The following is a 23,955-nucleotide window of genomic DNA, read 5'->3' on the forward strand; positions in this document are numbered from 1 at the left end:
CTTTCTCTTGGACTGAATTTTATTTTCTAAGCAAATGAGACTTTTTGGTCCTTGAGCAGCAGGGAAAAATACCTGTTCCATCAACTCGCAGGCCCCCAGCCCTTGGGGAGCTGGTAGCTGGTGGGGGTTTCTGGCGAAGGAGATGGTTTATTCAGCAGGAGTTATGTAGGGCTGAGCAGGGCAGTGGGCAGTGGAGCTCTTCTAAACTGTCTTAGTCTGTGAGCCTTCGGAAAATTAACTTTCAGGGGGGCCAACAGCCCCCTGCAGTGCCTGCGTTAGACCACTGCCTGTGTGTGTTTCCATGGACCCTTACAGTTGTCCCCAGACCACAAACCTTCATAAGAGCCAAACTACCTTGGGGGGAAAAAAAAGGCATGGATGTGAAATCCATTTGAAAATCTGGCCTTTTGTGTATCATTTTTTGGAGTCTCTTAACCTGCTCTAAATTCTTAAGTTATCTGGGCTGTTACTGTGCTTGGCAAGCTCTGCAGGCAGGGAAAGGGCTTATTAATGTGGGCTTTTACATAGATGAATGTGGTTGTGAAGTACTATTGACACATGGAAATGGTGGATGCTTAGAGAAGAATCAGCTGCTTTGTGATAGCTCTGTGCCTGTTCCTTCTTTTGGATATCTTTACAAAACCCAGTTGTAGCAAAGCACGTTTGTAGCAAAGCACGTTGTTTTAAAAAAATGCATATTTCTGTGGCTTAAAAAGGGGGGGGGTGGGGGGGGCAGGAAAAGCAAACCCCAAAACACACACACACCTACCTCCCCCTTCTTAATAAAAGTTTTGCACACATCGGAAACAAAAGCATCAGCATTTGCTTGTCAGAGCTAATAAAGTTTGCTTGGATCTTAATTTTTCTGCTTGATTTCACAAAGTAATTGAAACTTCCTTTTTGCTGCAAGGTCTTTTTTTTTCTCTCTTTTAAAAATATTCTTAAAAGAACATCTTTTGGTCAGTGAGTTGATGGAATTTTGCTCAGAAGGGAGACGCGGTTCAAGCGCAATGAACGGCTGGTCAGCTGGAGCTTATGGGACAAATTACTTGTGTCTGCAAGTCGTTCCTCCAAGTTGAAAACCACCTAGACCAAATAAACCTTGAACTAGAGGTTTTATAGGAGCTTTTGAGCATGTAAGTGAAGCTTTTGTGATGGCAGTGATCTGATAAAACCTTAAAAACCAGGTTTCCCATAAAGAAAAGTAGTAGTTCCACTTGAGGTGATAAAACCCACATCTGGTAAGCTTTGCTTGCTACCTCTTGATGACCTGTGAAACAGCAAACAGTCCCCGCTCCAGAGGAGAGGACGCCAAACTGCCAATGCTGTAGCCTTGCCGTGGGGTGGACACACCAAAAAAAGCTCATTTGAGTGCAAAACCGGTGGGTTTTTGAAGAAGGAGCATCCTCCAGCTCCCATTTGCAGTTGCATGACAATGGTGTGTTGCTGCCTGCCTGCTGGCACAGGGAGCTTTAGAGGTTGGGATGAGGAGGGGCCCGGATAATTGAAAGCAAACAAACAGCGAAGACAAAAAAAGAAACATAAAACAGCAAACCCAAAGCCACAAATAGAAAACAGACCTTCCAGACTGATTAGTTCAAATTTGTTTATTTGAAGTCCCAAAAGTTCGCATTGTTGCTCTTTTGGGGTGTCTCTCAAATTTGGCAATATGTTAACCGTGTGTTTTCAGATTGGCTTTTCCCAAGACGCAGCGTGTTTTTTGGTGTGTTGTTGTTGCCTTCAGCTTTACATTGAAATGGGCATGTCAGGCTATGAAGACTAATTTGTAATCTTGACATGCAGGTGCTGCTCTTGAGAGAATTACACTCTGTACAAGTTTTGTGGAGGGTTTTCCTTGGACGTGTTAAAGAACAGTGAGCATTACGACAAGTTAATGACCACTGCTTTTTTTCCCCCATGTCCCTGTTGGAAATAGGTTTAGGAATACTGATGCACTTATTGGCTTTGGGAAGCAGTAGAGACCTGATAAAGTCTGGTTTTACTTTTGGCTTTTAGGGTGTTTTGGACTGGAAGGTGCTTCCTACCTTCAGTAACAGATCAGTGGAGCAGCTGTAATGTATATATTTTTTACAGATTTGGTTGAAACGCCTCTGAGCGCCCGGACAGAGGAATTATAGCTCCATTCTATTAACTGTTCGCCGTTAATGAGTCAGGTCTAAATGCCTTGATTGTGCCTGAGGTTTTTAAGCTGAATCCTTTGCATAGCATTAGTACGGCAAGAATGCCTCCCAAGGACAAGCAATAGCTTCCCAGTGCTTCTGCTGTGCCTCCCCAGGAAGGAGTAAGTACATTTTGGGTTGTGCTGATACCATCTCGTGCCTTGGTGCTATCAAAGGGGGTGGAAGCTCCCTGCTGCTCCCGCAGCTCGGCTCTGATGTTCTCTCACATCCAGGCACGTTGTTTATCTTTAACCAAAGGCTTGGATAAACTTCCAAAATAAATGTATGTAGTAGTCCAACTCGGTCTGCTTTGGCGGAGGTTTTCTGGAGTGACTCAAACGTTATAAATATGAAAGCAGCTAGACTTCAAACGCTGCTTTTGGATGAAGTTTTTGTAGTTGTCTCCTAAAGCAGCAAAGGGGAACCTTTGCTTGAAGGAATTTTTTTCCCTATTTAACCCCTCCCCCCTTTCTCTTTTCATCTGCACCCTTCGTTCACATCTTCCTTCCTGATTAAGAGCTAATCAGCAAAGATAGATGAGTCCGGGAGCATTGTAGCCCTTGGGACGGTGTGGCTCTGGCAGGTCAGGAGCCGGGAGGCACCGCGGGGTCACCGTCACCGCCGCGGCGGAGGCTGGCTGAGCCGCGCTCCAGTGCACGGAGGAATGCGGTAACAGGATTTAAAGGAAACGTGCAGAACTAACGAGGATTAAAGCTAATTGTCTGCCCCATTCCTGCGAGGGGCAGCAGGATGTGGCCATGTGGGGAGCAGCCCCGTTCTACAAGGGGAAGGTCTCGTAGTTGGGGTCTATTTGTTGAGGGACTTGGGGAGGTTTGATTGGCTTGGTTGCTGTATGGAGAAATGGAAAATAGTGAATGGCAAAGAGGGGAAAAAAGAAAAAAAAGTTCTTCCATAAAGACTTCAAGGCTGTTGGAGCAAATATTTCTCTAAGTGGTGGGAAACTTCCTACAAGTGAATGATTCTCACCATGCCTGGGCTCTGTTTTTGCTGGTGTTGCACAACTGTTGCTTTGTACAGGGAGCTGATGTCCCCAGCCTGCTGAACGCTCGTCCTGGGGCTGAGCTGAGGCTGGTATGAGGCCTTTTGTTGAAGGACTTTGTGTACCAGTGAGTTTGAGAAATAGTGTGATGCTGTTAGAGGTGCTTTGGGAACCTTGCCTCTCCTTGCAGGTCAGGCTGGTTACTTAGGTCTTGCAGAAGGGCCATGGTGTGTATCCCTTGGCTTGAATAACAGGGGTTTTGGGGAGTGAAGGCACTTGGAGTTGGTCCTCAGCGAGCCAAAGTGATGTGAAACACTGGCTGGAGCTGCCCGTACATTAAGTGGGACCCGAGGGAGCTGGGTGGCCAGACTAAAAGCAATAATGACATTGTGTTTCTGTGTTTTGGGGAAGATTTGTCTCTTCCTGCAAGGAAGTGAAGTTTGCATGTGGCCCAAACGGAGGATGGAGGGACAATGCCCTTTGGTGCCCTGGGTACCAGCAGGACCCTCTGGGCTGGCAGCACCCTGGCAAGGGCAGGTGAGATTCGGGCATGGGTTGTGCAGAGGCAGGAGAGGGTGTCTGATTTGCTGGCATGACTCAGCTCTTAGATTATAGCTGGACTTTGCTATACCTGAACTCTTAAAGCTTTCCATCTTTTCTTGTTTATAGTTTCAATTACCAGCAGTCGTAACTCCTGCCCTAAAAAAAAAACCCCAAACAAGCAATATTCTTGCAAATTGAGAAAATGGAGTATGTCTCCTTGGTGCAGAACTTTAGCTCAGTTTTACTCCCACCCTGAATGAGGACCCTGGGGACAGGTGGCACTGGGTGCTGTGGTGTGGGTGGCTGGTGGCACACAGGGCAGCAGGAGGGAAGGAGAGGAGGAGTTGATGCTCTGGTCCAAAGTCTGAGCTGCCTTTGCAGGGTGGGAGGTGCCCTTGGCAGCTGCTTGGAGTTGCATGGGTTGTTCTGTCAAAGCAAGGGGAGCAAAAGTAAACCTTCTGTCCGTGTCACCTAGGACTTCTGAGTGGCCCTGGCTTGTCCTGGCTCTCTGCTGAGCCTCTGCGTGCTGCTTACTGTCCTCCCTGCCCAAGCCACCCAAGGCAGGGTGAAGGAGCATGTCCTTATGGATGAAAAGCATCACCCTGCCAATTTCCAGATATTGGGGTGTGTTAGTACACTGCCTTTCAATGTAATTGTTTGCAGCTTGGTGTTTTGGTTTGGTTTATTTTTCCCCCTTTCCTTCCCTTTGGTGTAAAGTTGGTCTCAGTGCAGCAGGTTCCTCAGTGCCTATTTTGGATCCCACAATAGGGAATTAATATCTCTAGAAGTTAATAAACATCTCTCGTGTTCCAGTTTATAGAATATTGTTTGTATAAAGCCCAGGGTGTTTTTTTTAAATTTTTATTTTAAGTCAAAAACAGGAAATTGTGGCTAAATTTCACGAGCTTTGTTTCTTATGTAAGGAATTAAAAACATCTTTAGGTTTTGGGCCTTTTTAAAATTTTTGTTGGGGTCATAGCTGCCAGTTCACGTGCCTTTAGTACTTTTCCTGTTGGTGCATTTTTAACAGGTGGCAATGGCCGCTTTGTGTGACGGTGCATGCTTGTTTTTGTTTTTGCAAGCAGGAAATCTTCATTTCTGTCAAGCCCCTGTGTGGCTGGAGACATTGGAAAGGTGGCATATTTGGAGAGTAGACTGCATGGACATGGTACCAACACATCAGGACCGTGGTCCTTGCCTTGAAATGTGCTGGTGCCACCATTTGGGATTATTGCAGCTTTCCATGGTTGTGCAGCTCTCAGCTGGGGAGACCTTTATCAGACAGAGTGACTCCATGAAGCCCTGAACACCTTTTTTGGATTTGTTTTGGTCATTTGTACCAGAATACAATTTGTACCAGCCCCAGAATCACTGGGGCTGCATGACCTCAAAACATTGCTGAAGCTTTCGAGGTTCATCTGCTGCCAAATTTGGGACTTGCCAGCAGATGACCAATCCGCTGGCACGAGTAGGTGAGCCTGGGTGCATCTCACAAGAAACTACTGTGCGGCTCTGAAACGTGGTTTTGTGCATTGACGCTGGAATTGGCCGAGTTCGAAAAGGAAAAATGGAGTGTGTGTGTGGGGGAAATACTGGAGAAGTGTTTGCCTGCCTGTGTGTGGTGCCTTCCCGAGCCGGTGAGCATCCTGGGGGGTGCCCGGTGCGGGGTCTGGGCAGCGCATGGGGATGGGGGCTGGAAGTGGAAAAGGAAAATGCTGTTAAGAAGGAGAAATATTACAGGTCGAACGACAGCGTTTGTGGCAGAATCCGTTTTGGTTAGAGCTGCTTTTTTGGCAAATAGCCCCAAAGCTTTATGGGGGAGAAAAAACAAACAAACAAAAAACCCCTCAAAAACAAACATAAAAAACAACAACAAACAGGCAGGTTTTCTGGATTTGTTTTGCTCTCTTAATGGGGAATTTGAGGGAATAAATTAGAAGTCTCACAAAGAAAGTGTCTCCAGATCTCTTCTCTTTACTGTTCCTTGTGCCTGAGACTCCAGTAATTCTGTCTATCTGCTGTTTCAAATGGATTCTCTCTCTTTTTATTTTTTGTACTTGGGGGGTTTTTGGGGGTTATTCTTGTAAAATCTGCTGGATTCTGTTGAATTGTGAAGCCTGATCACCAGCTATATGCAGGGGGATTTTTGTTTGTTTTTTTTAATTGACTTAATTTTTTACATATACCCAGAATTACTGTCTTCAAGTGTTAGGCTTTCTAGCTGCTCTTTGGTGGCCAGTGGAGGGACATGGGCACTACCTGTCTCAGCTGTCCTGGCAATGGGTCTCTTATACACCTTGTCTGTCTGTCCTCCTCACCAGAGAAGTGGAAAAGAACAAAGATAATTTTCAGCATAACTTGTCTGTTGTGTAACACCTCCCACTTAAGGCAGGTAGGCAGAGACATGTTATGAAAACTGTTTCACGCCTAAAGAATTCAGTGGTAATAAGGAGAATTTGCATTTCCCAAGTTCTCACTCAGCAATGTCAAGTAGGGTTTTTTGGTTTTGTTTTTTTAATTAAGAAACAACTCTTGGTTTTCATTGAAGGTTGTTATCTTAGCTAGAGCCAGGGAGAATCCTCTTGTTAGCCAGAGCTATTTTACTCTCCAGGCTTGCTTAAATAATAAGTTTAATTATGTAGTATTTTTTTTCCTTGCCTTATTTGTATATTCAGGTCTTTGTGTGGTTTTTTTCTCTTTTGATGTTTGTAGAAATGCATTATCTTCATCTGTCTGGTTTGTGTTTGGTGTGCCACTAATTGACTCAATATCCTGTTTGTTGGAATGAAAGCGTGCTCTATCATGGTGTATTTTTCCAGGGTGTAAAAACTCACAGTATTTGGGCCACCCTGTTGGGAAGGAAATTGTTGGTTGCACTGTGGAAATGAAACAGCGATGGTATTTTTTTCCCCTCAAGTGAGTAGGTTTTAACTTTAAATGGACTCTTAAAACCCTGATGGAGGTGAGATCCTGCCTACTTCTCGCTTGGACGTCACCTGCAAAGGGCACAGTCCTGGGCTCAGATGTGCTCTAGAGAGTTTTGAGGTTTGGTTCTTGGGGATGTCCACCTGAACCTCTCCCTTGCCCAACCTCAACATGAGAACTGGGCAGGAGGGGACCTGGGTTGACTGGTGATGCTTGTCCAGGGTGCCCTGGAGAGGGGAAGGAGGTCTTTGTCTTCTCTTTGGGGCTCAGGAGCTGTGTTAGGAGCTGATCTGCCCCTGTCCTGGAGGGATGTCCCAAAATCACTCTGGTTGGCCTCAGTGGACCGTTTGCCCAGACTCGGTCCTTCAGGGACCTTGCTCCATCATCAGCCCAAAGAGGAGCTTTGTGGTAGTAACTTGGACTTGGACGGGTGGAAGTCAAGAGCTCTTTTTGTGTCCTAAGTTGCTCTTTCCAGTAGAAAATTAAGGTTCCTAATGTGCGTTTGGCTTAATGTACACACATGGATATAAATCTCTCTTGTTCCCTTCGGTCCCTGACCCTCTTGGCACTAAATTTGGGAACCCGGAGCTGTCAACAAAGCAAAATGGAAAAGTAGAAGCCAGACAGACCTTGGTTGTGTATGGTATTTTAAGTAACTGTAGGTACGCGCTATGGAAATAATTAGGATTATTTGTTGTGTTGAAGGGAGGTATGTCACTGAGGTATTGTGTGCGCTGGCGTTCCCCGCGCCTGCAAGATGGATTAGCAGCTGAGTTAACAGATGCAGTAAAGCTCGACTGAAAATAGTTCACTGTTGTTAAGCATAGGTGAAAGGGCTTTGGTGTGTGTATCAAAGAGTTTATTTTGACTGCTTGACAAGTTTGCAAAAAGAAAAAAAAATTCAGTATTATAAGCTTTCTCTGTGAGTCTGGGGAATTTTCTGTACCGTTAGAGTAATCAGCAAAAAAGTGAAACGCACATTGATTAATAACCTAAGTGGAAGCACAGGGGAAACAAGTGGCTTCAACGTTAATAAGGCAAATAAACCATTTATATAAAACGGTTGCTAATTGAGTGGGGTGTTAAATATGCTGCATGCTGGCACACGCTGCCAGATTGCGGTACTTCCATAGTCCTACCAGTCAGCTTTGGGAGCTGACTGTGAGTGAGGTTGTCTTCTGGGCTAAAACCGCCTGGGGGGCTGGAAAAAGGGAGTGCAGGTGGGGACGTGCATCTGTTATGGTTGAATCCAGGACCAGGGCTTCTGTGGCTGGAGGACAATGCTGGTTGCCAGTCTTCACAGTGAGGACCTGGGTTCGGGTACGTGGGGTGCTCATTCTCTCTTCTGGTGCTTTTTGGGTTTGAGATCCCAAGGGGAATTGCAAGTGTTTGAGGAGAGAAGAAAGGAAAGCTGACTCTGGTTGCATGATGGTGGCCTTCAGAATGGGAAACGATTCATATTGGAAATGGGGTGTGTAATCTTGTGTCTGGTGGTAGATGTAGGGAGGAGGCTGCACAAAGCACTTCTGGAAGCGTGCAGTTGAAATAGTGGTTTGGGCTGGGATCATCGGAGGAGGTACAGCTCTGAATGTCCCAAATGGGTCTGAGCTGCTCTGACCAGAGGGTACCAGCAGTGCTGGATCGTTTGCAGGATGCGAGCTTAGAAACTTCTCTGCCCTTGGTGGGGCCATCACCTCCATTAGCAGGACATCAAGGCTGTTTTGCACATCTTCCTTCCTGGCACGTGACCGTCTCCCCAGTAAAATAAACACAAGTCCCACAGCAGCACCCCTTTAAAGCAAGCAGAGAGGACTGATGGCTTGGTGAAAAAGAAGCTCTGTGATAAGAGCTATCAACTGAGAATTCAAGTTTGCCACTTACGCCCAGCAAAACACGCGTGTTTTAGCAGCGTGGGTGTAGGACAGCCTGGGGAGAGGCAGTAAGGTCACTTTTTTCCCTCGCTTTGGTGTTTGCCGCTTAGTGTCATTTCACCTGGAAATATTTATATGCCAAGATGCATATCTGCATTTCTGTAGTGCTCTTCATTAGCAAATATCTAAAAGCAGTATGAGCAGCGCTGAGAGTGACCCAGCCTTGCCTTGGGCAACGGGGTCTGTGGCTGTGGGTTGTGACAAGAGCCCGTAGGAGTTAAGGCAACACAGTTGCAGATGGGTTATAGCGAGAGCTCATGGGCCATTCCTGTGGGTGCTGAGCATCCCCAGCTCTTTGTAGCCAGGAAAACAGCAGGTTTGGGTATTTTTGGGTACAATTAAAGGTGATTGGATTGGGTGGATAGTTCGGCAGCCTTGTCTGTCTCAATGACTCTGCCGGAGTCGATCACAAGCTCGTGCTTTTCTTTCTTCTTCTCACCCCTTATTAACGTGGGGCCGGAGCAGCGGAGCTGTGCTCAAGAGTGATGCTAGTGTTTCTTGTCATCTTTGTTGGGGGTTTTGTAAAGCCTCGGTAGCATGTCAATTATATATGATGGGTGGAAGCCTAATATTCTGTGATAATTAGAAGGCAAGTCTAGTGTGAAATCGGATTAGAGCCCAGCATTACAGTCCAGGATTCCTTTGGTAGTTGGTTCAGAGGAAGTCATAAAGCTCTTTTAAAGATGACACCAGCCGATGTGTGCTGGAGGGAAGAGGCAGAGCAGAGCGCGAAGCCGAAATGGTGGCCCCCGCTCACCCTCCCATTCTTCACCAGCCCAGCTTACCCCAGCCTGTTTTCTCACGTGGGAGCAAAGTCCAACAGTAACATCTCAGACCATAAACTGCTTTTGGCTGGTTCACCAAGCTGCAATGAAGGGCTGGACTGTGTGCCGGAGTGTCTTAAAGGAATTACCACCCCGCCCCCCTCTCCTCCTAGCAAACCACTCCTGAAAGTTCAGCTAATTTTGCAGCTCAAATTATGAACTTGGTCCAGGTGAGGAGAAGCAGGCTGGGAAGGCATGTTAGACATCCAGAAACAACATTTTGAGAAGGTCTTGGAAAATTGTTTGGTGAAGGGAACTGCTTGTCAAGATCATGGAGCCCCCTAGTTTGTGCTGCACACTTACTCATTTGATGAAAACTTGTTTTCCAACACATTGCAAAATAGTTACTTGATTTGGAAGAAACTCTGTGTGCCTGGAGTCTGCTAAATGTGGTGTTTCTGTAATGGCTTAAATCATAAGTTTGCAAGATTACCTTTCTGAGCACATTTCCTTGGATGTACAGATGGTAACATCGTGTACCATTGCATTTCTATCTTTAAACCACCTCCTCCGTTCCCCAGAGGTGTGCTGTTAACTAGCCAAAGAGCAAGCTTCTTTTGTAATTTTGTCCCTTATTTCTCTCTCTACATCCATATGTAATATAAAATGAAGTCTTGCTGCAACGGTCCATGGGAAAGATCTGCTGCAAATCCAGGACTAGCTGCAGCAATGGTGTGCATATGTGGTAGATATTTGGAGTCTTTCTGTGCTACTTAAGCTCTTTTTGCCATGCAGCTCCCAATGTGATGATTGCATGCTCTGCCAAACAATTCAATAAAAAACCTAACTTGAAAGGAAGCTGTGGCAGAGTTTTATTTTTTTGCTGTGCTCACATGGTGATAAATTACAAAAGCTGCTGAGTCTTTAACACTCAACAGTAGATGAAGAGTTGCCTTGTATGGGCATTGTTTGATGAGTTTTAGCTTGTGAAATAATTATTGCCGAATGTGTCCTCTACAGCGAGTGCACGCCATGAGTGTTCTTTGCATAACATACATAAACATTAGATCTATGTTTAAGTGTGCCTAAATACTTAAGCTTTTCACTCGTTTTCCTTAGAGGAGTTCACTGCCAGCTGGAAAGATGAAGAGTGTTGTCTTTGGTCTTGTCTCTAGGTTGGTGTTTTCTGTGTGTGTAACTGGTCCATGCTCACATGGACAGCTGGCAGTACCTGCTTTCCAAGCTTCACCATCTTCATCCCCCTGCACACCATGGCTGTACCACTGTTGTGTTTTGAAGCTGTTGTCTGATAACGCTGTGCTTTGGGGTCTGTCTGTGGAGGTGTAAGCAGTTTCCAACACGGCAGCCGCTTGCTGAAGAGCCCTGTGATGGATCCACCACCCAAGCAGGCGGTGGGATGCTGGCATATTGCGTTGTTCTCCCTGCAAATTCAGGGGCGGGATGAGTCCCGTGGATGGATACTGAATGGATCAGCTCTGCCAGCTGACTGAACATGAAGGCTAAATATGAGATTTCTTGGTAACTGTGTCAGTGCCTGTTGCTTTGCTCAAGTGAGGATATACTCTCAGGGATGTGGAGATGTTAAGGACAACTTTCCCCATGGGGAAACAGGGGCCCACAGTGTCTTCCAGTGACTTTCTATTGGTATCTCCTACTGTGGTGTAAGAAAACTGCAAGAAAGACAGCTCACAGCCCTAAACCTTTTTATTTGGCGATTGGTTTTGTTTGTTTGGTGGTTGTGGTTTTTTTGTTTTGTTTTTTAATGCCGGGTAATACAGTGCATCCTTCTATGATTGGGACTGAGTAGCCAGAGGTCCTCAGCCCCAGACAGAGCTAATTCTTGATCACAAGCCAAGACCACATAGTGCTGACATGACTGAGAAATATCTTCCATAATTAGATTGCTTGGTCATTCATTTTTGGATGTCTGAGTTGCATTTTGGAGCGTAATTTTTTAATGATCAACCAACTGGGTTCTGTTCAAGCTTGATTTACTATCAGTAGTGTTCTCCTTGCTCAGCTTTGCATGTGTGTCCCAAGGCGGCACTGTGCAAATCTGTGATGAGGGGAATCAAAGAAAAATGATTTTACTGTGTAAAGTTAGGGGGGTGGTAACTTTAGTTTACAAGTATAAATAGATACAAAAATATTACTTGCTTTTGTGAAATACATTGGGCTTTTATTTTTTTATAATAAATAAATTGGAGGAGTTGTTAAAAGCACCGTTTTAGGGTTCCAAGGGCATCTGTGGACAATTTCAGGAGCATCTTCAAAGTATAACTAGGAAAAGAAATCCCACTATCAGTAGGTTTGAATTTGCCAAGCAAGGTAGAGCTTTACCCCTCCAGCACAAAAGAACGAGTATGTGTGTTATAACCACCAAACACAGGCATATGTCATGGAAAATGGTACTGAAATAATGAAGTGCATCTGAGGTAAAATATTTCTAACATACTCCTGCTCCGTAAGAAATTTTGAAAAAAACACAGCTGTTTCAAGACTTTTGAAATTGTTTTGATTCCACAAAACTGTCGCTCTAGCTGTAATTATCATTTCACTGCTGTTTGTTTCATGTTGTGTCGAAGAGCCTTAGTCCTGTACTGGAAGCAGAGCATAGAGATTCAAAGTGAAATAGAGCGGTAGCACTCGGACACTTTTTTTGATGCTTGCTGATAAGGCAGGCTCGTAGAGGAGTCCTCAGGTGTGCTTCGGGATGGGTTTGGTGGGCAGGATCCAAAAATCCTGCACGTACCTATTCCTCTCTTTTAAATGACTTATCAAGCTAAATGGAGCTGCATCCCTCGGTGCTTGCACCCCTTAATGCTCCTTCTCTGAGATGCAAAGAAACAGGCTCCATGGAAGAAAAATGTATCTATAAGGAGACAGCAAGATTTTGCTGTGTTTTCTGAACGCTGTGCCTAAGCTGTGCTGCTTCCCATAACAGACTTTGAGCTTTCTGTAACTCTAAAGCAGCGGATGGTCTTGTGCAATAAATTAGCTGTGGCAGCATTATCTGTTGGTCAAGGTCTCTCTCTAATGCCAGAGAAAACAAACAAACCCTGTAGTGCAAAATTAAAGTAGATTTAGGAGAGGAGGTTCTTGGGAATTATTTATATAAATATTTATCTATATATAATAATATATTTTTAATGGTTTTTCAGTGTCTGAAAGGAGAGATACTAACATTTCTGGGCGAGAAAGTGATGCAAAGGTTCAATAGCTGGGCAAATGACATTGTTATGAGATATTACACAAGGCGGGCAGAGCAGCAACTGTTTGCATTAGTCACAGGCAGGCTATGTTTTGCACCATGCAAAACCTGCTTTTTCTCTAGACCGCGTTTGATGCTCCAGCAGGTAGGATGGCTCTTCAGTACGTGCGTGGTTCCTGGCCTGTTGTGAAGAGGGGGGCTGACAAGTCCTTTGTAGCTCTTGACATGAGTCGCTGAGTCTCTGAACCTCTCGTTGGAGGTTGTTGGTTGCTGCCAGGGTGTGAGCACGTAGGGAAGAGCCTTTGCTGCTCCATCTGCTTCCTTGGGATGAAGGATAAGGTTTGGCAATGGGGCGTGGAATAGAAGGCAGCAGCTTACATGTAGACTCTGTCTTTTGAAATACCATCTGACTTGGAAGGATGATTTTCTCATCATTAACTGCTTGTTTTGATCATATCTTCAGCATTGACAAAGATTTGCACAGTTTGCTCGAGTTTGAATGGCTTTAGCATCAACAAACCTGCCTGTGATGGTGCTGTGTTGTGGGACCTGTCGTAGAAGCTGGGGCTGAGGGTTCCTATGAAAAGAATTTGTCTTGGGCCACAAAACTCATCATCAGCGTTTTACTGGCGGTGTTAGACAAGGTCAGCTTCATCCTACGTTGCAATGAGATGCTCTCAAAGCAGATTATATGGGGTCAGGTCCTGTGTCCAGATTGTCTGTGAAATTCTGAAATGGAGCTATGGTAGATACTGAAGCACTTTGGTAGCTCTGACTAAGCTAGATTGAGCCAGGTGACTTTTAGGAGAGAGTTTTCTTTCAGGGTGAAGGAAGAGAAATCTGTTTGAATTCTCCAAAACAAACACTGAATTTTTCCCAGGATGATGTCAGAAAACTGTAAAATGAGGAGTTGGTAAATACAAAGCTTTTTCATGAGCTCTTGCATAGAACAAGTAGATTTTCATGTCGGTGATAATGTGCTTCCGAGAGAGATTATTTCTCCTGTGATAACTGGAGGTGAGGTGGTGAAGAAAAAAGGATTTATCTGTACCAAAAGAACCATTGCCATTGATACTGTGTTGTGTATTAACTGAATGAATTAGAAGTAATTAAAGTTCTCAGCAAAAACTTTGTGGAAGATAACATAGTATATACAGGTCAATCTGCTGGTTCTTCAAATTACACTGTGCAAGATGAGTATCTGTTTATTCCATTTATTAAGTGAATAAATAAGACACTTTTTAATGTTCTTGCAGAAACGCAAGGCAGGGTGTTCACATGTGTTGCTCTAAAGTTCCTCTATAGAATCAGGTTTTGTTAGGCCAGATGCTCGTCCTGCATTTGCAACAAGGGAGGATCTCCTTGGGAGGAGATGATGCTGCAGGTCCTTGCAAGCCAGCATCTTTGCCTTTGCATAGAGAATCCTTTTAACTTGGGATATTTTCTTCTCTGCTTTTCAGGTGACCACTTGAAAGTCTGCTCGCAAGGCTACACATGCTGCTCTCAAGAAATGGAGGAGAAGTACGGTCAGCAAAGTAAACACGACTTCAGAAATGCTGTTGTAGAGCTTAGCAATCACTTACAAACCATGTTTAGTTCCCGGTACAAGAAGTTTGATGGTAAGTGCAGAGACCTTGAACTTTCTCTTCTTGGAATAAAATGTAAAAAATCCCCATCCTGTTGTTCTCTAGGAAGTTGTTCTACTCTGCCTCCCCTTTTACTGGGGAAGTTCATGACTCCTGGCTTGTCTTGCAATCCCATGAAAGAGAAATATTTGCTGATTATGGCTGCTTTTTTTCCCAAAGAGAGAGATCTTTCTTTCTGATTAATCTTGTCAAAAAAACGTTTTGCTCTTAATGTAAGATTGCAGTTAGTTTTGTTGGTATGTCCCCGCAGTGCATGTAATGGACATGGACATCTTGTAGGCCCGATCAACAAAAGTCCTGATCTTTCCCAGTATGTTGCGAACAGACAGGATTTGTATCCATCTCTCTTAGCCTTTAGGACTAACTAGAGTGGCAGATAAATACAGAGCTGGTTCTGTTTCGAGGCCGAGGGTTCAAGTGTGATGCAGGGTCAGGAGCAAAATGAACAGAGTCTCTGCTGAGTTGCCATCGCTCGAGAGACTCTAACTGCTGACTGATAAGCAAATGACTGGTCTTGGCGTTGCCCTTGGATCTGCAGTGGTGTCTTGTCAGCCTGCGTCTCCATAGGGCACACCGGGCTCGTGGGAGTTGCAGGAAGGAATTCCCAGAGGTATCTGGCTCGCACTCTTCCAGCGTTGCCCACCGCTCCGTTGAGAATGCTTTGGTACATCTCTCTTGCAAACAGCAGAAGTCGATGCCACGGCATGGGGCACAGCACCCATCCGAGGTCTGAGCAGCATCTCTTAGTTGTGCTGCTGAGCTCCTGGCCGTGGCAGATCCCACGGGGTCTGCAGGCACTCGGTGCTCCTGGTCACTGCAGCCCCTGTGCTTGGGCATCAGGTTCCTGCATGGGTTGTCCCCGTTGGCTGGGGAAGCGAGGTGACACCCACATGCACATGGAAACAACTGGAGAGTAAAGTGGACTGGGTTGTTGAGGCTTTTGTTCTGCTCGTACATCATCATCATCACCACCTGGTAGCACAGAGCAATTCCACTGCACAGCTCCTCTAGGCCTTTTTCTCCTGTGTTTGGCCACTGATTCAATGTGGATTTTCTACTAATATCCTGAAGTCTGTGCATTGAACCTCCCAGGAACTTCCTCTACTTTACCGTAGCAGGTAGTAGCCCCTTTTTTTCAAGAGGTATTGGCACTCAGGTGAGCAAAAAAGTCCCTGGGTATGAAATTGCAGTGAGTCAAAGTGGAATTACGTAATCATCTTGATAGCATCTAAATCAACTAGCTAAATATTTCCCTCTTAACCTCTGTTGTCTCTACCTGCTGGTACACCAAGGGGTAATAGAGAGAACCAAAGTGTCTAGACTTGCAAGCTTATTAAATGCAGAACAAGACGCTTAATGAAATCCAGCCCATAGATAAGCTCTTTCAAAGAGACCAGAGGAACTTCACCTTAGATGAACGACGAGGCTGTTTGAAATGCTGCATTGAAAACAAAGAGCATGCACGGTTCGCTGTATTCCCTGACGTGGTGCAGATGTATTGCAAGGCGTGTCTGCCCGTTTGTGGGATGAGAGACGGCTGCAGGGCTGCACGATGGCAGGGGATATTAAGCTAAGCTGAGCTGGATACCTGTCAAAGCACAAAGCTTCAAAATGGGTGAGCTTTTACAGGGAGCTCTGTAGGAGCTATTTTGTTTGCGCTGTGTGGTTTTCCAGTCGGCCCCTCGCAGGGTGCCCTGTGCTGGTCTCATCCTGATCCTAGCCCTGGGAGTCCTGGACAGGCAAATCTGGAAGGGGATGGGGTGATCCTGTTGCTGGAAGCTGGGTTTGCTGTGCCCAGCCTGTCCCTGAGGGGTGTTTCTCTGCCCTGTACAAAACTAATGAAGGAGAATTAGCAACCTCCTCAGCAAAGCCTAATGGCCACGTCTTTGAACATTTGTGAATATCAAACATGTCTTTGAACATTTGTGAATATAAAATCTCAATCTTCATTTGCTGCAGACAAAGCTGATGTAGGGTGTGTTGGGTTTTTTTTTGTTTTGTTTTTGTTTTGGTTTTTTTTTGGGTTTTTTTTGTTGTTTGTTTTTAATCTTACCTGGGGTGGAAGCAGAGATTAACTCATTACCATCCTGCATCATTTACCTCTTGGAAGACTTTTAATTGTGATGCCTCTTTCCTTCCAGCCCCATCACCTGGTGGCACCCCTCTCCAGCAGCACTCTTGCTGTGGCAGGGGCAGGCTGGGGAATCTCCTCTCTGAGGTTTTCAGACCCTCCTGCAAACATTTTGGAGTGCCATGCCCGATAGTTTTGTTGGTTTGTTTCTAAGAGCCTCCTACTGACTAACAGGCTGATTTGTGGTGTGGTTATTTCCTTCCTTCAGTCCTGGTGCTTGGTCATTGTGTTGGCTGTGGTCTGTTCTGCCTTGCAGCTTTGAATTTTCCTTGTCCAATGTAATTGTTCCCCCCTTTTTTGGTGTAATGTGCCCAGCCACGAGGAAAGGGAGATGATCAAGACCCACGTGTGAAAAGCATGTGATCCCTTCCAGAGCTCTTCCTTTGCGTGGGTCCATGCTCTGATTTTAGCGTTTGCAGCTCTGTAGAGCTTCCTCATTGATCGTAGCTAAATCTGTTGAGATGAAAATAAAGCACACACAAAATGAGCTGCGCACCTTCCTCTGTTTAAGGAGAAATGCTCTGTGCTACAGCTGTGTAGAAGGACTGAGTAGAGTTATTGCAGAAACTGAATTCACTTCACTTAACTGGTCTCCCAGCAAGGCAAGCAAACGCTCCTCTTGCAGGGTGACACGTCCCTGTGCTGTGAACAGCCCCTCCAGCGTGCAGCTCAAGGAGCAAACTGTGTCCTCCAGGTCTTTCAGAATCTTTGTTGCGTGTTCTCTGGCTGCTAATCTCTCAGCCTTGACATTCAGGAGGTACCAGAGGAGAGGCGGACCAGTGCTGCTTCTGTTATGTGCTTGACCTTTGCAGCAGTTGCCGCTGCAAAAGGACAGTAGAAGTGGTGGCACATCCCTTGGATGGATGCTGGGATGCCCCGTGGCTTTTGCATCAGCTGTTGCTGGAATGCTGTGTGCTGTCGGGACTGTTGCCAGAATTGCTCTGATCCGACACCAAAGCCATACAGAAATGGATTATCTCCTCTTAATCGGGAGCATAGAACAAGCTGCTGATTATCTGTCCCCAAAGGGCTGGCCAGAAGTCATTTGGGCTCCTAATGCATAATGTGACCGCGTCAGATCCTGTGCACGTTTGGTTTGCAGACACTGGGGAAAGACTAGAGCTTGGGAGTCCTGTCTCTTTGATATCCTGTCTAAATATTTGCTTATGGTACAGCTATGTGTGCTCCTGGGGGTCTCTCCTGTTGTGATTTAAACCACTAGCCCAGTCCCAGTGTAGCAATGAGGTGTATATTTTCAGCAGTAAGGGAAATGCTTTTTAAATAAAAGAAATACTGTGGGACTTGTTGGATACCCCATTGCTAGATGTTTTTAGAGGTGAAGATTTGCTGTTTTTTCTGGCATACATGTTCTAAGATTACATGTTTATTGAGAAATTAGTGAATGGGATTCTCTAGCCATGTAAGCATCTCCCTCCATGATAATGACAGCCATGGGAAAACCACAAAGGTGTGTGACTGTGAGGACATCTCATGCCACAGAAGCAGCTACAGCAGTCAGGGAGTGGAGTGTTTAAAATCTACTTTTGCCTTGTCTCATCTTCACTAGTTAGTGCCCTTGCCTTCCCTCTGCAAGGAATGAATAACATTAATAGGATTAATGGTGACATTAAGACTGCATAAATGGTTGGTCCCATTTATTAAACTCCACCTTTCACCTCTTTTGCCCTTTTTGGCTGAAGTTTTTCCACGCCAGGGTCTGTACTAGCCAAGCAGTGCTTTGGGGAAATTGCTCAGCTGTTCTGAGGAATTAGAGCAGGGACAGGACATAGCCCATAACTCTTCTTCAGTGTTTCCGCTGTTCTGTTGCTTCCTAGATAGGATGTTCTTAGCTTTTTCTTATTTAGAGGCTGCTGAGCTTCTGCCCTGTGGGGCTGAGTCCAACAAGTGACTGTTTCTTCTCCTGCCCCTGCATTTAACAAGCACTTTTGCTGTTGCACTTAAACCATGTCTTGTCCCTTTCTTCTGCACCCTCTGGATGGAGGTGAACATGAGATGGTCTGTCCCCAGGCTGGGCTGGGAGGAGGTTTGGTGTTCCCAGTGCCCAAGAGACAGAAGGATTTTTACAATGTGGTACAGCCTGAACCAGCATCTGGGAAGCTATTAAATGTTAGAGAGTCCTGTTTCCGGTCTGTTCCCCCTGAGTTGTCCATTAGTGTTTAAGATAAAACAAATACAGAAGTGTAAAACAAAACCCTTTTGGGACAATGAGTGGAAAGAAGCTGAACTCAGGGCAGCTGGAGGTGGCCAAGGGTCCCTGAGACCTGGATGCATGAATAACTTCCAGTGACTGGATTGTGGCTGAGTTTGAGTGGCTAGTCTGGGGGGACATTGGCCAAATACCTTCCAAACTCCTGAAACTGAGGAAACCTCCCCCTGTAATCTCTTTCATTTCTGAATTTAGATTTTGTTGTTTGGATACCCCTTGCCTTCCAGCCACTGTCTCCAGCTAGGAGTTAGCAGGGTTGTGTGCTGGGACAGGGGGATGCGTGGCTGAGAAATAGTAATAACCAGGAATGATGCAGGAGGGACAAGGGAAAGCTTTTTGTGCTTTCTGCTGCTCTGGGCTGTGTGGAGGCAAACAGTGAAAGACGAGCCCCACAGGTGCCCAGCCCACCGCTCCTATAGTTAGAACCTGGCAGACCATGGGGACGCTCTGCCTTACCGAAATAACTGCCCTTTGGGGACCTTCATCTCACATTTACTCTTTTATTGGAAGCTGCCTGCAGGAGCAGAGTCCCAGGGCCTCATCCTTCTTGTGTGCCAGGGTCCCCAGGCGTCCAGGACCATGGGGCGAGTCCTGTCTGCTGGAGTTCTGGGTGTTGTGACACAGCAGGAGTGCTGAGAGTAGAGACCTGGTTGGACCTTCGATGCTTGCCGGGCCAGAGCCATGTGGTATTTGTGCATCTGAATAAATCTGTGCAATGGAGAGAGCTCTACCATTACAACCCATCCTCCAGTGAGTGAGCTGATGATGACTGCATCGTTAACATACAAATAATACAGTGGTTTTGTCTGTCTGCTGCCACTCGTGTCTAGATGAAGGCGCAGCCTTGTTCTTCCCTCTTCAACCTTATACCAAACCTTATATCAACCAGGGCAGAAAACAGTGGGAAGGTCCCTCCAATTTTACAGTATAAGCAGTTGCTGAGAGCCAGTCCTTTAGACTTAGTTTCAGACCTGTTCTTGTTTGGGCTGAGGAAGGAGTGATTTATAAGAAGCAGGAGGGAGCAACCACCAACACACTTCTAGAAAAACCCACTTGTGGGCTTTTGTTTTTGCTTTCCCACTCACTGCAGCAATAATCAAACAAATTGTCTGCTGTCTGTACACTGGAGGTTTGTTTATTTTATTTTTCTTTTAACTGGCTCTTCTCCATCTGGAGATTTTTAAGGGGGTGCATGAACCACTTTGGTTTTAGTGTTGTTTGTTGAGAAAGGTGATGGTTTTCTGACAATGGGGGACCAGACCTCTGTTTTTGGGAGCCTCAGAAAGATCCTGGTGTCAAGTCATCCCAGAAGGAGGAGTTCTCAAAGTGGGGGAAGGCTCCTGTCCTGTAGGTTGGGGTGGGGGAAAGAGAGACTAGATTTTGTAATTGAGCAAAGGCTTCAGTAATGGGCAAAACCACTTTGTGTATGGGCTTGGAGGGATCAGTCAGTCTTCTGCATCTCATTTCCAAGTAGTTCTGCTGCTAAGATCACAAGCAAACTGTTTTTGCCCTTTTGGGTTTTTTCCCAAAGTGAAGATGTGGGCAGCACGCCTTATACTTGTCTACAGGAAACGTGCCGGGTGCTCTCTGGTTACTAATTGCTGTCAGCCAGTCAATGAGCTATTGTTTGTCTGTTTAAAATTAACTCTCTCTTCCTCCTTCCTGCACAATGAAGCCACCTAGCCTATGCATGGGCTCCCATTGGAGGGTCTTGGGAGCTGCTCCTCTGGATGCCCTTTGAGTCGGTGGTGTTTTGGGGTCTCACGAAGGGCTTGGGAGTGTGATATTGCACTAGTGCAGAGCTGGAGCTATAAGTGTTAAATGTACTGTAATGTCTTAGAGTCCAGCTGTTTGCATGCTGGATGAACAAATAAGAGAGGTGGCCCTTGCTGGAAGAGCTCTCAGTGCAAATATAATGAGATGAGGGGAACTGAGGTAATAGGAACAATATAGCCACCCCCACCGTTCAGCCTCACAAGTCCTCCTCAAGCTCTGCAACAGCTGTTGTAGGAAGGGAGGCTTGGAAAATACGTATGTGTGAAATACCTTAGCCAGTGTCCCAGAAAGCTCCACTGAATGGGTTTGTGGAGGAGGCAACCTGAAGGAACTCGCTTTCAGATTTTGTGGGTGACGTTTGCTGTTTCAGGGTGGAAAGGTGGTGTGTTGGTACCAAAAGGACCTCAATCAGCAGGCTAAAGCAGCTGAGAAATTGTAGTTGTGTTTGAAAGGCCAGTTGAGGTTGAAGAATGGGTGCGGTGAAAACTAGATGAGGTGGGGAGTGGAGGGAAGAGCCAGCAAATGGAGGGAAAAGAAGCAGCAGCAAGGGAGGTGTGTTGGGGAGCATGGCCATTGAGTCATGGTCACGAGGAGGAGGATGGAAGCACTGGGGATGAAGGACCTGCTGCTCGAGGAGATGGCAGCTTGTGTGCAGCAGGGAGAAACCCACTATAGCCGACCCAGAACGGGACGTGTGAGCAGTGGCAGTCCCTGGAAGTGGGAATGAGGAGTCTGCGAAGTCTGGACTCGTCCTCCTGCATGGGAAATGGCAGAGCGGGATGGACCAAGGGCATTTCTGCGGTTGCTGCTTTCCTAATTCGTGGGATGGCTGCTAGATGCAGCAGGATGTGATGTGCTGCTGTGTGATTCTTGAATCACAGATGGCATTCTCCATCCTGTTTCTATCCCCCTCCTCCTTCATTGCTGCTTATTCCTTTATTGAACTGGGTCTCGGTGAGATGGTGGTGGTGTCATGCTGTGTTTTAGCTTCTTCCCTGCTCTTCTGGGCTCCTGCCAGCCCCAGGGTGCAGATGAGGATTATGTTTTTGCGCCCTCAAGAAACAAGAAGTTCTAGGAATCTGGGTTTTTTGGTGGTTGTTTTTTCTCCTGTGAGGCTGCAGACCAGTTGTTATTGTCTTGGAGCCTTTTGCTAATCAAGCGAAGTTTGGGGAGATGATGATGTGCCTCCCAGCTGTCCAAGGCTCACGTGTTGGGGCCGTTGCTGTGACACTGGTGTGATTTAAGCCTGTACTACAGACTCCGTGGAATAGTTCTTCCCATGTCAGTAAGTGCTAACACATGTTTGAAAACAGGACAGAGGAACGGCTTGTGGATTTGCCCTGCCCTTCCTGAGTTCATATTCAATAAATGTGTTAACACTATGTATTCATTGGTTTCTCAACACTTCTGGAAAAAGGTTGTTAAGCTACGGTTTGTTTTTCCCTGGTGGAAATTACAAATGTGGTTTATGCAATAAAGGAAGTGAAGGTGTATTAAAAGTAATGAGGCACATTTAGGAAAAAAAAACCCAGCTTTTTCCTTTGGAGTAGGTGGCACAGCTACGCATGGCTTCACCTTTGAGGTGAAGAGAGCTGTGAAACGTGTCTCTTTTCCTCCCAGTTCCTTTTATCTGTCTGGACTGAATTCTGCTCCACATGTTAGGAGCAGCTGCAGGGTGGAGTTTGCATCCACAGATGCACCTCTGCAAAGGGCTGGGATGGTGCCGGCCCCTCTGGCACAGCCTTTAGGGCTCGGCCAGGAGCCCTCGTCTGGGAATCCATCTTGCTGTTGTGGACATTTTATGAGTAAACTACTTTATGAGAAAATATAATTAATCTCTTTGTGGTGGTGTTCTCCTGTACACACTAGAAAGCATAATTGTCTACACAGGCAAGCAAATTAAAGGTTTCGGTAAGACAGACGGTCCTTAATTAATCATAATCTGGACAACATGTTAAAAGTATACCTGAAAAGCTGGGTGGCGAATTATCTGAAACTAATTAATTGTGCACATAAAAATTCAGCATGTTGTGTGCTTGAGCCTGGTTTTATTTGTTTTTTAAGGTGTGTTGAGTAATTGAATGTCTACGTGGTATCTGTTTGCATAGTTAATTTGGAAATCTCAAGCAGAGTAAGGGCAGTTGAAAACACAGCTCTAAACTAAGCAAACCTTGTGCGTGGGAAATATAGCATGTCCAGTGGCTTTTGGGAGAAGGGTGTGTGGTAGTTCTGGCCTCCTTTTGGAAGGACACCAGCACACCTGAACATGGCCAACAAAAAGGCATCTGTAGAGAGCACGTTGGCTCAACGGCCTTGCCAAGCTCTTGGATAAGATTCTCTACTTTTTTTTACATGGCAGTTAAGGTTTTCTCTGCTCTAAAAAAATGATGGTTTTTTTTAGTGTTGACCCCTGGGTTGCTCATGGTTTGACTCTTTGCAGTTGCTGGAAGAGGAGCGAGCAGGATGCCACGGAGCTGTGCTTCTCTCCAGGAAACTATTCTCTGAAATAAATGCATTTCATCCCTGAAGATCAGGAACATCAAGGCAAAACTTTGCACTCCTAAGGTGGTCGGCTATGGCTTCAGCCCTGAGGAGTCCCTGCCCGGGGCACGGCTGGAGGGGCAGAGGACGCTGGTGCTTGGGTCCTGCTGAGGGCAGATGGTGTCAGTGGTGGCAGGAGGCAGCTCAGGCCAGGCCATTCTGCTGCTTCTTCTGTCACCAGCATTTGTAGGGCAATTGCAGAGCTACCTGTGGGTGAAAGGGAACATGCCCCTTTGTATTCATTTTATTTTCAGGAGCTGCCTTTGATTTAGATTGGACTGTGCCTGCTCTTAATATGTCTGATAATGTTAGCAGGAGGAATAGGGAAACATTGCATCCCTTCTTACTTAAAAAAAAAAGGTTATTTTCAGATGAGATCTGTGAATCCAAGATAAAAAACAATATTAGGTACAAAAATCCAGGGAATTGATATATTGTCTGGAGGTGTAATTTGCCCTGTGCCTCACAATTAGGTACTTATAGAAACACAATTGCTCCACCCAATGTATCCACAATTTGGGGAGAAAGATTGTTTTGAGTTATTCTGGCAATGGGAACTGATGTCATGTGGAAGCACCTTGGGGAGGTGCGGTGTTCTCCTGTGCTGAGTTACTGGCAGGGCTGTTCTGCCCTGAAGCTGTAAATGGGTAATACATCTTATTACCTGAAAAAAGGAAATTGCTGAGTAACTATGGTTATGTTTTCCCATTGTGCTCTTTTATGGAAGGGTTTGTTCAAAAGCAGAGACTTTTTTTTTTTTTCCCCCCAGGACTCTATTGCAGAGAAATACTAGATAAGTTGCATCCACTCTTTCTTACTGTTTCATGACGTCTTTAGGTTTTCCTCAAGTGTTGAGCACTGAAATTCTACCCTGAAATTAAAACATGTTAGAAGAATAAACAGAGCCCATAGCTGTAGGTTGCCTGACTGCAGATTACTGCCTTTTTTATCTCTAAATATTAATTGCATTGGAAATGTCATCTTCCTTTGGACGTCAAAGTCTGTAGTGTCCACAGAATTTATTTTGCAATGCAGACAAATTTTAGACTTCCTTCTTGG

At 45.6% G+C, this 23,955-nt stretch overlaps 1 protein-coding gene across 1 annotated transcript in view; it reads left to right on the forward strand.

Moving 5' to 3' along the window:
• GPC4 (glypican 4) overlaps positions 1–23,955 on the forward strand; it is a 67,431-nt gene that overhangs the window by 16,277 nt on the left and 27,199 nt on the right. Inside the window, exon 2 of the mRNA XM_065077612.1 lies at positions 14,036–14,194. Within this exon, the coding sequence (XP_064933684.1) occupies positions 14,036–14,194 (159 nt within the window). The remainder of the gene's footprint in view (positions 1–14,035; positions 14,195–23,955) is intronic.

This window comes from Columba livia, chromosome 12, assembly GCF_036013475.1.
Source record: "Columba livia isolate bColLiv1 breed racing homer chromosome 12, bColLiv1.pat.W.v2, whole genome shotgun sequence".
Lineage (NCBI taxonomy): Eukaryota > Metazoa > Chordata > Aves > Columbiformes > Columbidae > Columba > Columba livia.